At 44.1% G+C, this 12943-nt stretch overlaps 2 protein-coding genes across 2 annotated transcripts in view; both read left to right on the top strand.

Moving 5' to 3' along the window:
* Positions 1-12943, top strand: part of LOC123464831 (ATP-binding cassette sub-family C member 4-like) — an 891549-nt gene that overhangs the window by 527528 nt on the left and 351078 nt on the right. The window lies entirely within an intron of this gene.
* Positions 5851-12943, top strand: part of LOC102412250 (ATP-binding cassette sub-family C member 4-like) — a 157550-nt gene continuing 150457 nt past the window's right edge. The window contains 2 exon segments of the mRNA XM_045162455.1: positions 5851-6135; positions 6677-6797. Of these exon segments, the coding sequence (XP_045018390.1) occupies positions 6014-6135; positions 6677-6797 (243 nt within the window). The 5' untranslated portion in view covers positions 5851-6013.

Below are 12943 nucleotides of genomic sequence, written 5' to 3'. Positions count from 1 at the left end.
CTCAGAAGTCTTCTCCAGCACCACAGTTCGAAGGCATCAGTTCTTCAGTGCTCCACCTTCTTTGCTTCTTTCAGTAATGTCCCCACCTTTTCCCACATGCCCTGTGTGACCGTGTGTTCCAGCTCCACTGGGTTCCCTCTGCCCCCATGTCTATGACCATGTATTTCTTTCCGTCTCCCTTTCTCCCTGTGTGGCTCTCACTGTATAACCTGGTTCCTAGTTGTGGCAAATTTCACGTGGGTAAAAAAATGAAAGGTTTTTTATTTAATGATTAGGAACACTATTCTTGAACACATTTTGCTTTTGCCTGGGACACACAGTCAGGACTGGAGGATTCATTTGATCAACCCCTTTCCTTAGTGTGTATATCTCCACTTCCACCTTTGGGGATCACTCTGGGGATAGGGTCCCTGAAGCCTGTGAGGTCTTTCCCAATCTCTAGCCTTCAGAGAAGCAGTGCATGGTCTTGATGCAGGTGGTCCTGCCCAGGATTTATTTGGTTCTGAAACCACTGAAGGGTCCCTGAGCCCATAGGAAACACACAGATGAAAAAACAGCTCAGAGAGTTGCAGCTCTTAACTGAAGTGTTCCAAGTGGTAGCTGGGGCCACTAACTATGTGGTCCTAAACCTTTGGGCTTTAATCACACTTGGGTGATTACTAGTTGTTTTATTTCTGGACCCTAACCCATTTATATTTCCCAAATTTCTAGTATTTCCTTCTTTTATGGGACACCCCGGGGGATTTCCAGGGATTGGGAGCTCCTATGCTTGTTTTGATGGTGGTGTATTTAGTGTGTGTAGCTTCATCTCTTGGCCATTTGCTGGCCCTAAAGGAAAGAGGGGCCTAGAAGAAGGAATATGGGTGTGGTTACTGTAAATAATAATAAAGTAGAAAAAAATTCTCCTTAACTTCACGCAGGGCAAGGAACTTTCCAAACACCTTCTGTTTGTGAAGTTTCAAAGTGTGTGTGCCTGGAAATGGGAAGGTGAGGACTTTTCATTGATGTGGGTAGGCACCCATTTCCAGTTTTCCTGCTGGAGGAAAAGGCACTATTACTGCTTATTTTATACTTGAAGGCACTGAAGCAGAGAGGTTGAGTAAGTTGCTTACCGCCCCACAGCGAGTAAGTAATGGAGCAGGATCCCAAGTCAAGCAGTCTGGCTCTGAAGACGGTGTTCCTTGTATATGTAACTGATGTCACCAAATTGGTCTCCCACCTTGTGCTGGGCTCCTAGCCCAGGCTAAGACCCCTTTTCTTGGCTGAAGAGGTTTCTTTTCCACTCAGATTCCCACAGCCAATAACTAAATTGATGGTGAGACTGGAACAGCACAAGTTTTAGTCAATGACCAAAGAATGGAGAAGCGAGAGCTTAGTTCACAAATCAACTTCTCATCCCAATTTGGGTCAAGGTAAAAGTAAGGAAATTGAATCAAGAGAGGGAGGAATATTCATGACTTATCTGAGAACAAGGGTGTGGTTTGGACCTGAAACTGAGGCAACACTCATTTTTAGTCCTTGTGTGGGTTGTGGTCATGACCATTGTCAACTGTCATGGCACGGGTGAGTATGCCATTTAGCATACTAATATATTACAGCGAATGCATAAATGAGGCTCAAGGCCTAGGGGAGGTTAGGGTTTTTACCATTTGGGGCCTGAAAGTGAAAGGTAGTCGCACAGTCGTGGCCAACTCTTTGCGACACCGTGGAATGTAGCCCTCCAGGTCCTCTGTCCGTGGAAATCCCCAGGCAAGAGTACAGCAGTGGGTTGCCATTTCCTCCTCCAATTTTGGGCCTAGTTACTTCTAACCAATTTTTATTTTTCTCTGTAACTTCCTCATTTGAGCCTGAGGCTCAGACAGAAGCAGGAAGTGAAAGTGAAAGAGTTAGTCACTCAGTCATATCCAACTCTTCGCGACCCCACGGACTGTAGCCTGCCAGGCTCTTCTCTCCATGGGATTCTCCAGGCAAGAATACTGGACTGGATAGCTAAAATAAATAGGATTGTCACCTGGCTGAAGTCCCAATTCTCACACCCAGATAAAGACCAGATAAAACTAATGAGGCAGTTGGGGATACACAGACCAAAAAGCAGGAGGAGAATAATTGTAAGAGGTCCTAAGAATGGCAGAAGCCCAGGAAGCTGAGATTACCCTTTTGATACTGTCCCAAATTTGTTCAGTCAGGGCCCTTCTTGTTCTGAATATTTGATCAAGCGACTTTCTCTTTGAATTTTTATTGGAGTATAATTGATTTACAATGTTGTGTTAGTTTCTGCTCTACAGCAAAGTGAATCTGTTATACATATACATATACACACTCTTTTTTAGATTATTTTCCTATGTAGGCCATTACAAGGTATAGAATAGAGTTCTCTGCTATACAGTAGGTCCTTCTTAGTTATCTGTTTTATATATTACAGTGTGTGTATGTCAATCCCAGTGCCCAAATTTGTCCCTCCTCTCACCCCCTGGTAACCATAGCTTTTTTTTTTCCTACATCTGTGACTCTCAATCTATTTTTTTTAAAAAGAATTCATTTATAGCTTTTACTTACATTCCACATATAAGCGATATCATATGATATTCATCCTTTCCTGTCTGCAAACAGCCTTCTCTAACAGTCAGGTTGCACCGTCTTCTATTTGACTGCTCACATTAACATAGAAACAACAAGGAATAGCTGCAAGGGCATGAATTCCTCCTTGATCAGCCAGCAGGTACTCAGGAACTATGCAGTGGTTGAGTGTCATGAGGACCAGAGGCCCAGTGAAGATTTCATATTTCTAAAGTTACAGCTGGGTTCTTTAGTTGCCCAGGCCAATGTTCCAGTGCCCATTTTTGGCTTTTTTTCTTTTTTTTTTTAATTTTTTTTTTTTTTTTTTTTTTTTTAGTAGCTTTGGCTTTATAAATTGCTTCTCGTGCTAGGCTCACCAAGGATGCTACAGGGGCGACAATTCCTTCCATTACCAGTCCAGTCCAGCTCCCTCCTGACTAGATGAATGGCTCCATTTAAATGGGAGGTGGGGTGAGTGTAATTAAAATCTGAATGTGACCTAGATTGGGGTGTGTACCTCTTATAGCCTAGTATCCACCAGTAGAGTTTTCTTGGAGACAGTTAATGGCCCAAAGTGGGTGGGTGGTCCTTGCCCCAGGGGCCTCAAGGACCCTCAGGGGCTCAACTGTGTTTGGGTTTTCTTGAGTCATGTTTAGACTAGTGGTGGCGCCCTTCCATCCAGGATATTGCCTCCACAGACTAGACCCCCTCAGGTTTGGTATGATCCTGTTCCCAGAGCCCTTAGGCATGGTCTGTATCTAGAGTCAGTCATGTCTGGAGGTGGAGGGCTCATTGGAAATACTGGTTGCTACTGTTGCTGCTAAGTCGCTTTTGTCGTGTCCGACTCTGTGCGACCCCACAGATGGCAGCCCACTAGGCTCCTCTGTCCCTAGGATTCTCCAGGCAAGAATACTGGAGTGGGTTGCCATTTCCTTCTCCAAGGCATGAAAGTGAAAAGTGAAAGTGAAGTAGCTCAGTTGTGCCAGACTCCTAGCAACCCCATAGACTTCAGGCTACCAGGCTCCTCCATCCATGGGATCCTCCAGGCAAGAGTACTGGAGTGGGTTGCCACTGCCCTCTCCAAATATTGGTTGGGTCCCAAGCAAATAGGGATTTGACTAACACATACCCCTTTGCTGGGGTGGGGTGGCAATGGGGGTAATTGATGTCCCTGGGCAGAAGCCTGGGCATGAAGGGATTGAATGGTAGTTTGGTGATGTTCTCTGCTGTTAGTGGAGTTTCTGTAAGTATCAGTTCAGTTCAGTTCAGTTCAGTCGCTCAGTCGTGTCCAACTCTTTGCAACCCCATGAATTGCAACACACCAGTATTTATTCCCGGATTGACTGAAGGTGGTAGACCTCACAGTCAGTAAAATTTCAGCCCTTATGAAAGTCTTGTGTTACATTTAAAAAGAAATTAATTGGCCAGGAAGTGATAATGAAATGTGAAACCTGAGTTCTGTTCACGAAGCCTAAGAATGAATTCCGGGGAACTTGCAAACACAGAGGCAAAATTTATTTTAGAAGATAGAGATACAAAGTCCTCAGCATAGACTGAGAGGGGGTGAAAGGCCCCCAAAAGGTGAGGATAATAGCAGTTTTACATCTTTTCTAGTATTGAGCTGTACATTTTTGGTTGATTCATGACATAATGTAAACATCACAATGTCCAGTTTGTCGTTTTTATGGCTTTCTTGGAACCCCAGTTTCTCAGTTTCTCTAGACATTGCAACACCATCCCTCGACCCTTTCTCAAGACTCCAGACCATAATTTAGGGACCAAATGTACGTCTTAAGTGCTAATGGTCTTCTTGGAGGTTTATCTTGATAAACTGGACAACAGTTAATAATTGTCTTGTCCTGGGTCTGAATGTTTTATGACCTTCCGGACCAGGAAGGGATTCCTCTGAATGCCTGGAAATTGGAGCAAAGAGTGAGATGCTTACTTGAGAAGAGAAAAATTGAAATTAAAAAAGGAATTAAAAATTGAAATTTAAAAAGTCTTACACTGTGTAGCAATTTCTGCTTCAATTACAGGGAGGACTATAAGAAAAATCAATGTATTCATTTTAATTAGAAAGATGTTACTTATCTTTATGACATCTTCAGACGGTTATGATCAGAAAGAGGCTCATGTGAGGGGAGTCTGACAGGGCTGTAAGGAGGTCAGGGTCCAGAGTCTGTTGGACTCAGGGTGCTGTATTGTAACGTGATTCCCTGTAAAATTTCCTTTGTGTTATTAGCTGAACTAAGGAGGTTTTGAGACCACAAGGTTGTGTCTTATGTGAATGTGACTGAGGCATTCTTGAGTCTGGTGGGCTTCCCAGGTGGTTCAGTGGTAAAGAATCCATCTGCCAGTGCAGGAGACATGGGTTCGATCCCTGAGCCAAGAAGATCCCCTGGAGAATGAAATGGCAACCCACTCCAGTATCCTTGACTGGGAAATCCCATGGACAGAGGAACCTCCAGGGCCACAGTCGATGTGGTCACAAAACCAGTCAGACACGACTTAGCCACTAAAAAACAACAGTAAAATCCTTGAGTCTGATACAGGTCAGAAAATGTAAGTGCTAGGTAGTACAGGAATGTATCTACAGCCTTATCCACAATGGCCATTCAGCTCTATTCTGTGCTCCTAAACCAAGGTAACATTATTTTGATTTCTAAATGTATTTTTCTTAATAATTAAAGTAGATGTACAATGTATGTTCAGTAGACCACAAACAGGGTATTTTAGTTAAGTTATATTCTGTGTAAGCCAGAGTGACTTATCGACACCCTGATAAGACGCTTATTCCTTGGAAGGAAAGTTATGACCAACCTAGATAGCATATTCAAAAGCAGAGACATTACTTTGCCAACAAAGGTCCATCTAGTCAAGGCTATGGTTTTTCCAGTGGTCATGTATGGATGTGAGAGTTGGACTGTGAAGAAGGCTGAGCGCTGAAGAATTGATGCTTTTGAACTGTGGTGTTGGAGAAGACTCCTGAGAGTCCCTTGGACTGCAAGGAGATCCAACCAGTCCATTCTGAAGGAGATCAGACCTGGGATTTCTTTAGAAAGGATGATGCTAAAGCTGAAACTCCAGTACTTTGGCCACCTCATGTGAAGTGTTGACCCATTGGAAAAGACTGTGATGCTGGGAGGGATTGGGGGCAGGAGGAGAAGGGGACGACAGAGGATGAGATGGCTGGATGGCATCACTGACTCGATGGACGTGAGTCTGAGTAAAATCCAGGAGTTAGTAATGGACAGGGAGGCCTGGTGTGCTGCGATTCATGGGGTCACAAAGAGTCGGACACAACTGAGCGACTGAACTGAACTGAACTGAAGCATATGTCTAATTTTCTCCCTACATCTTTGTATAGTTAAAATGTAGACATTTTTTAAACAATGTCCATGAGTGTAGGATTATAATTAAAAGATATGTAATTTGAATATATGTCACTCTCCTTTTAATGTTTAACAGGTGGCTAAACCCCTTGCTTAAAATTGGTCATAAACGGAAATTAGAAAAAGATGACATGTACCCAGTGCTTCCGGAAGATCGCTCCCATCACCTTGGAGAAGAGCTGCAAGGGTGAGCACAGGCAGGAGGGAGTACAGTTAGAAGAGTGAGAATTTCTCCATGAGGCTAAAGGCTTGTGGGGAGGGGCCTTTGCCTTCTTCTGAGCCTCCTTGCCTGACACTGAAGCCTCAGCCCTTCATGCTGACCCCGGGCTTAGCCCACTTTGGAGGTTGGGGAAGCCTGTGTTCCCTGTGTGAGTGGACGTGGAGGGAGCCCACAGCCATGGCCCTGGAGACCTAGCCCTGTCCCCAGAGGTGGGGGTCCCTGGAGGATAGTGTCTGCCCTTCTGAGCTGCTCATGACCCGTGAGTTCAGCAAAGCTTAGCAGGAACTTGTTTGTAGAATCTGGGATGTTTCTCTGAAGATCTGGTCTGGTGCTTTTCCTGGTGCTTCAGTGTCTGCACCGCTCATCTTTAGGGAGCCCTGCGAGCAGTTAGCCAGCATCTATGGGCAGCCACAGAGCACTCTGTAGTAAAGGCTTATCCTCTGCTCTGTCCCTCCCCTGTTTTCCTGCAGCAGGGCTGTTCCTCACTGTGCTTTGTCTCTCTTCACAGATACTGGGATCAAGAAGTGTTGAGAGCCCAGGAGGATGCTCAGGAGCCTTCTTTAACAAAAGCAATTGTAAAGTGTTACGGGAAATCCTACTTATTTTGGGGAATGTTAACATTTCTTGAGGTAAAAGCTTTTCCATACAGTGCATTGATTTTGGGTATATGTGGATCAGTCCTGAGATGGATGGACTGACGCAGGGAGAGGACAGGGACTTAAGGTCTGAGGGTAAATCTCATCTAGGAATCATGATGTAGATCAGCAGTTGTATTTATCTTTAGAATAGACAGATTCTTAAAGGGCTTGACCTCTGGAGATTACTATTTTTCTCTTAACTGATTAAAACATAGTGTAATGGAAGGACAGAAGCACTGGAAAGATATTTTATGCCATGTTAAGATGTTTTTGGTGCTCAATATAAATATTGAATGACCTTTGACCAAAAGAAGATCTTACAACCTCAGGGAATATGTGTCCTGTGGTTTGGAGGAAGTAAACTTCAGAGAACAGCGATCAGGAGATGGCAACAAACATAACAGATTCCAAAACAAAGGCCAGAAGCAGAGTTTTACTAAAGGATTTGGACAATGATTTGAAGTATAGGATTTATGTGGAAACAACAGACCTATATTCAACAACATGGAACTGAACATTATTTTTCATACGAAGTTAAAAGCGCATTGTATTTCCTTCCTGACCATTTTCCCAGTCCCCATCTCTTCAAGAGAGACAAGCTTCATCTAAATTATTTCATCTGATTGATGACTGTCATTTATAACTTTATTGCTACTTCTGTCTTGGGTATTCCTTTGGAAAAGGTGTATGGATTCATTACATATTCTAATGTATTGTCTATAGATTGTAGGATAAAATGAAACACGTACTGAGGATACTTTTAAGTTGACCTGTCTTTATACTTAGAAATGTCTCTTAATCATAAGCTTCCCTGGAGGAGAGTTCTGACAAAATGTGGTCCACTGGAGAAGGGAATGGGAAACCACTTCAGTATTCTTGCCTTGAGAACCTCATGAAAAGTATGAAAAGGGAAAAAGATAGGACACTGAAAGATGAACTCCTCAGGTCGGTAGGTGCCCAATGTGCTACTGGAGATCAGTGGAGAAATAAATCCAGAAATAATGAAGGGATGGAGCCAAAGCAAAAACAATACCCAGTTGTAGATGGGACTGGTGATGGAAGTAAAGTCCGATGCTATAAAGAGCAATATTGCATAGGAACTTGGAATGTTAGGTCCATGAATCAAGGCAAATTGGAAGTGGTCAAACAGGAGATGGCAAGAGTGAGCATCGGCATTTTAGGAATCAGCAAACCAAAATGGACTGGAATGGGTGAATTTAACTCAGATGACCATTATATCTACTACCATGGGCAAGAATCCCTTAGAAGAAATGGAGTAGCCATCATAGTCAACAAAAGAGTCCGAAATGCAGTATTTGGGTGCAGTCTCAAAAATGACAGAATGATCTCTGTTCGTTTCCAAGGCAAACCATTGAATATTACAGTAATCCAAGCCTATGCCCCGACCAGTAATGCCAAAGAAGCTGAAGTTGAATGGTTCTATGAAGACCTACAAGACCTTTTAGAAGTAACACTCAAAAAAGATGTCCTTTTCATTATAGGGAACTGGAATGCAGAAGTAGGAAGTCAAGAGATACCTGGGGTAACAGGAAAATTTGGCCTTCAAATACAGAATGAAGCAGGGCAAAGGCTAATAGAGTTTTGCCAAGAGAACGCACTGATCATAGCAAACACCCTCTTCCAAAAACACAAGAGAACTCTACACATGGACATCATCAGATGGTCCATATGAAATCAGATTGATTATATTCTCTGCCACCAAAAATGGAGAAGCTGTATACCGTCAGCAAAAAAAAGACTGGGAGCTGCCTGTGGCTCAGATCATGAAGTCCTTATTGCCAAATTCAGACTTAAATTGAAGAAAGCAGGGAAAACCACTAAACCATTCAGGTATGACTTAAATCAAATCCCTTATGATTATACAATAGACATGAGAAACAGATTCAAAGGATTAGATCTAGTAGACAGAGTGCCTGAGGAACTATGGATGGGGGTTCGTGACACTGTACAAGAGGCAGGGACCAAGACCATCCTCAAGAAAAACAAATGTAAGAAGGCAAAACGGTTGTCTGAGGAGGCTTTACAAATAGCTGTGAAGAGAAGAGAACAGAAGCTAAAGGCAAAGGAGATAAGGAAAGATATACCCATTTGAACACAGAGCTCCAAAGAATAGCAAGGAAAGATAAAAAAGAGTTCCTCAGTGATCAATGCAAAGAAAGAAATGAAAGCGATAGAATGGGAAAGACTAGAGATCTCATCAAGAAAATCAGAGATACCAGCGGAACATTTCATACAAAGATGGGCACAATAAAGGACAGAAATGGTATGGATCTAACAGAAGCAGATGTTAAGAAGAGGTTGTAAGAATACATAGAAGAACTATACAAAACAGATCTTCATGACCCAGATAATCACAGTGGTGTGATTACTCACCTAGAGCCAGACATACTGGAAGGTGAAGTCAAGTGGGCCCTAGGGAGCATTACTAAGAACAAAGCTAGTGGAGGTGGTGGAATTCCAGTTGAGCTATTTCAAATCCCAAAAGATGATACTATGAAAGTGCTGCACTCAATATGCAAGCAAATTTGGAAAACTCAGAAGTGGCCACAGGACTGGAAAAGGTCAGTTTCCATTCCAATCCCAAAGAGAGGCAAGGCCAAAAAATGCTCAGACTGCTGCACAATTGCACTCATCTCACATGCTAATAAAGTAATGCTCAAAATTCTCCAGGCCATGCTTCAATAGTACAAGAACGAAAATCACTGCAGATGATGACTGCAGCCATGAAATTAAAAGATGCTTGCTCCTTGGAAGAAAAGGTATGACCAACCTAGACAGCATATCAAAAAGCAGAGACATTACTTTGGCAACAAAGGTCCATCTAGTCAAAGCTATGGTTTTTCCAGTAGTCATGTATGGATGTGAGAGTTGGACTATCAAGAAAGCTGAGCGCCAAAGAATTGATACTTTTGAACTGTGGTGTTGGAGAAGACTCTTGAGAGTCCTTTGGACTGCAAGGAGATGCAACCAGTCCACCCTAAAGGAAATCAGTCCTGAATATTCATTGGAACTGATGCTAAAGCTGAAACTCCAATACTTTGTGCACCTGATTTGAAGAACTGAGTCATTGGAAAAGACCCTGATGCTGGGAAAGATTGAAGGTGGGAGGAGATCGGGATGACAGCGGATGAAATGGCTGGATGACATTACTGACTCAATGGACATTAGTTTGAGTATACTCTGGGAGTTGGTGATCGAAAGGGAGGCCCAGAAAGGTGCAGTCCATGGGGTCGCAGAGTCGGACACGACTGAGTGACTGAACTGAACTGAACTTCCTGGTGCTCAGAAGAATCTGCCTGCAGTGCAGGAGACCCTTGTTTGATCCCTGAATCAGGAAGATACCCTGGAGAAGAAAATGGCAACCCACTCCAGTATTCTTTCCTGAATAATTCCATGAACAGAGGAGCCTGGCAGTGTCCAGACCATGGGGTCACAAAGAGTCAAACACCACTGAGCGACTATTACTCAAATTTGGACTGGAGCCCAGAATAACATAAGACATTTGACAGTTGCTCAGCAAGTAATTGTTGACTTTCCTAGGTCACATATGATAAATGCTTTCCTAGGAAAGGATCATCCCCTTCCCGTGAAACAGAACCCGGGGTCCTGTGTCTGGGCTGGAGCTGCAAGAGCTCCCAAGATCACTCCCTTCCCTGGGCTTCCCCCTCCCCATGGGCCAGGTCAGCCAGGCCAGAGTCCCCCGTGTGGAGGAGCTCCAACTTCACCATGAATTGTGGAGAACTCATGCACCCTCCATGCAGGTTTCCATCCTGGGTGAGTTCTCATGAATTCTGCTTGTCTGGAAACCCTGGGGCCTTGGTGTGTACTTGTGACACCTGTAATGCCAGGTATCTGGTTGGATGAGTGGCCTCCGGGTTTAATGTTGGATCATATCCTGGAGGAGATCTTTCTCTGCTGTCGCTGGTTCTCTAGTTTCTCTTTGGTACCAGATGATAAAGAGGCTTGAAGGCAAGTGGGTCTCAAAGCATAGCCCATGTGGATTTTCTTGCTGTCCTGGGCTGTTGGCTCCTTAGGTGCGGTCGCTAAGCCTCGAATGGATCCCATTCTAATATGAATCCTGGGTCTTGGCTGTGGCAGCTTATGGGAGAAGCAAGCATAGAGGGAGAGGCTGCAGAATCTGAGGTTCTTCCTGAGAGGGAATCTGCTCCACTGTGGTGCTGGGAGTATTGATTTCAAAGTTTTCCAGACCCAGTAATACTTGCTGCTGGGGATACAGGAAGGCCAGGCCTGGGGCTGCATAAGGGGCAGCTGGTAGAGCCCTGGGCCCTCTTTTAGGAGTTTGGTTGTTGGGTGGTCATGGCGGAGAAGTGGGGCGTAGAGGACCTTGAATGTAGGGGCTCATCTGTGCGGTAGTACTGCTAGTACTAGTAGCAGTAGCAGTACTAGTTACTTAAATTGATTTTATGAAGCAAATTTCCGTGTTGTGATCTATCTGTACTGCTTATTGGTCTTTATATTTTTGATAATGAAAGATCTAAACTCATCCCAGGATTTTCTAAAGCACAATCATGTTTCCTTTTAGATCTCCAGCCTCTTTCAATTCCTCCGGTGCACAGAAAGCCCCATGGATCATCCATGATCCCAAGCAGTGTGCTCTTTCCACCCACAGCACAAGCAGGGCTTCCCAGGTACTCCTGGCAGCACCAGTGGGAAAAAGCAGGGTGACGCCAGTCCAGGATAAGGCTCTTAGGATTCTGAAATATGAAAATCTCTGTCCTATGAGAACTGAGGAGTATCTCTACCACTTGGAGAAACAGGTACCAGGCTGTGGAGCCCTTGCAGATCAATGCTAATTAGAACAGAACAGGAAGACAGTTCCCAGCACCCTGGCCCCTGTGTGCACCTCCATGGGGACTGCAGGTGGGGAGAACAGGTTTATGCATGCCCAGGGCTCTCAGGGTGGAGAGGAGGAGCCTGAAGTTTCTGCCTGGGCCAGAGACACAGAGACCACCTCCCCAGGTCATCAGGGCTTCTCTCTGAGAGGTGATGTCTCTACCTGCTGGTGTGTAAGTGGGGTGACCTCAGAGAGCCGGAGTGGGTTCACCCAGTCTCCTGAGAGGGGAGGAGTGGCTGGGAGTTATGTTCTCTTCCCAGGACTCTTAGATGTGGCCTGGCCTTGTCCAGACACTTGGCCTTTGAGACCACTTTTGCTGATGGTCTCTGGTCCAGGTGGAGGCTGTGGGGAAGCCCATGTGTGTGTAAATCTTCCCTTTGGAGCTCAGCTGATGGGCAGGAAGTAAACAGAATCCTCTGCGTCCCAAAATGGGCTTTGTGCCTCGACTCACGGCTGGTTCCCTGAGAGGCGAGTGGTCTTTGCATTTATTCCCCAACCCTTTCTTCCATGTGTCCATCACTTTGCTCAATCCAGGAGGCTGAGGAGTGGCTGCTGGTGGCAGAGATACTGCGGCCTGAGAGCAACCACTGAGGACCACACAGCAAGGGAGAGGAGGAGGGAACCTTGAGCAGAGTGGATGGGGACCTGCAGAGCAGACCTGCTGTATGCGCCCTGCTGGTTCATGAGAGCATTGCGTTAGCCATTAGGTGTTGGTAATACCCACAGTGATGACCTTGAGTTATAAATTAGGGTTTTATATCCACCTTCTTTTCTTTTTCTAAGCATATGTAAGTTTTTAATGTAAGGTTAAAAGAATTTTTTAAATTGAAGTATGATTGGCTTACAATGTTATATTAGTTTCTGGTATACATCATTAGTGATGTAATATTTTATACAGTACATGATGTTTAGTTACCAACTGTCACCATGCAAAGTTATTCCAATATTATTGAATATATTTCCTATGTTGTATATTATAATCCTGTGATTTATTTTTTAAACTTTTATATATTTACTTTTATGTCCCTGATCCCCTTTTACTTATTTTATAATTTGGAGTCTGTACCTCTTAAGTTCCCTCACCTATATCACTTGTTTCCTCCATCCCCCTCAATCCATTTTCTTTATGGAGTCAGGGAGGTAGGAGACTCTTTTTAAAAGATTGCATTCATAATGGTTAAAAATTTTAGCAATCTGCTTAGAAGTGAAACTTTAATTGCAGTCTAGAAAATTTGGCTTTACACATGGCTTTTCTCAAGAG

The sequence above is a fragment of the Bubalus bubalis genome, chromosome 13 (genome assembly GCF_019923935.1).
Source record: "Bubalus bubalis isolate 160015118507 breed Murrah chromosome 13, NDDB_SH_1, whole genome shotgun sequence".
NCBI lineage: Eukaryota > Metazoa > Chordata > Mammalia > Artiodactyla > Bovidae > Bubalus > Bubalus bubalis.
This window is presented reverse-complemented; position numbering and strand designations above follow the sequence as displayed.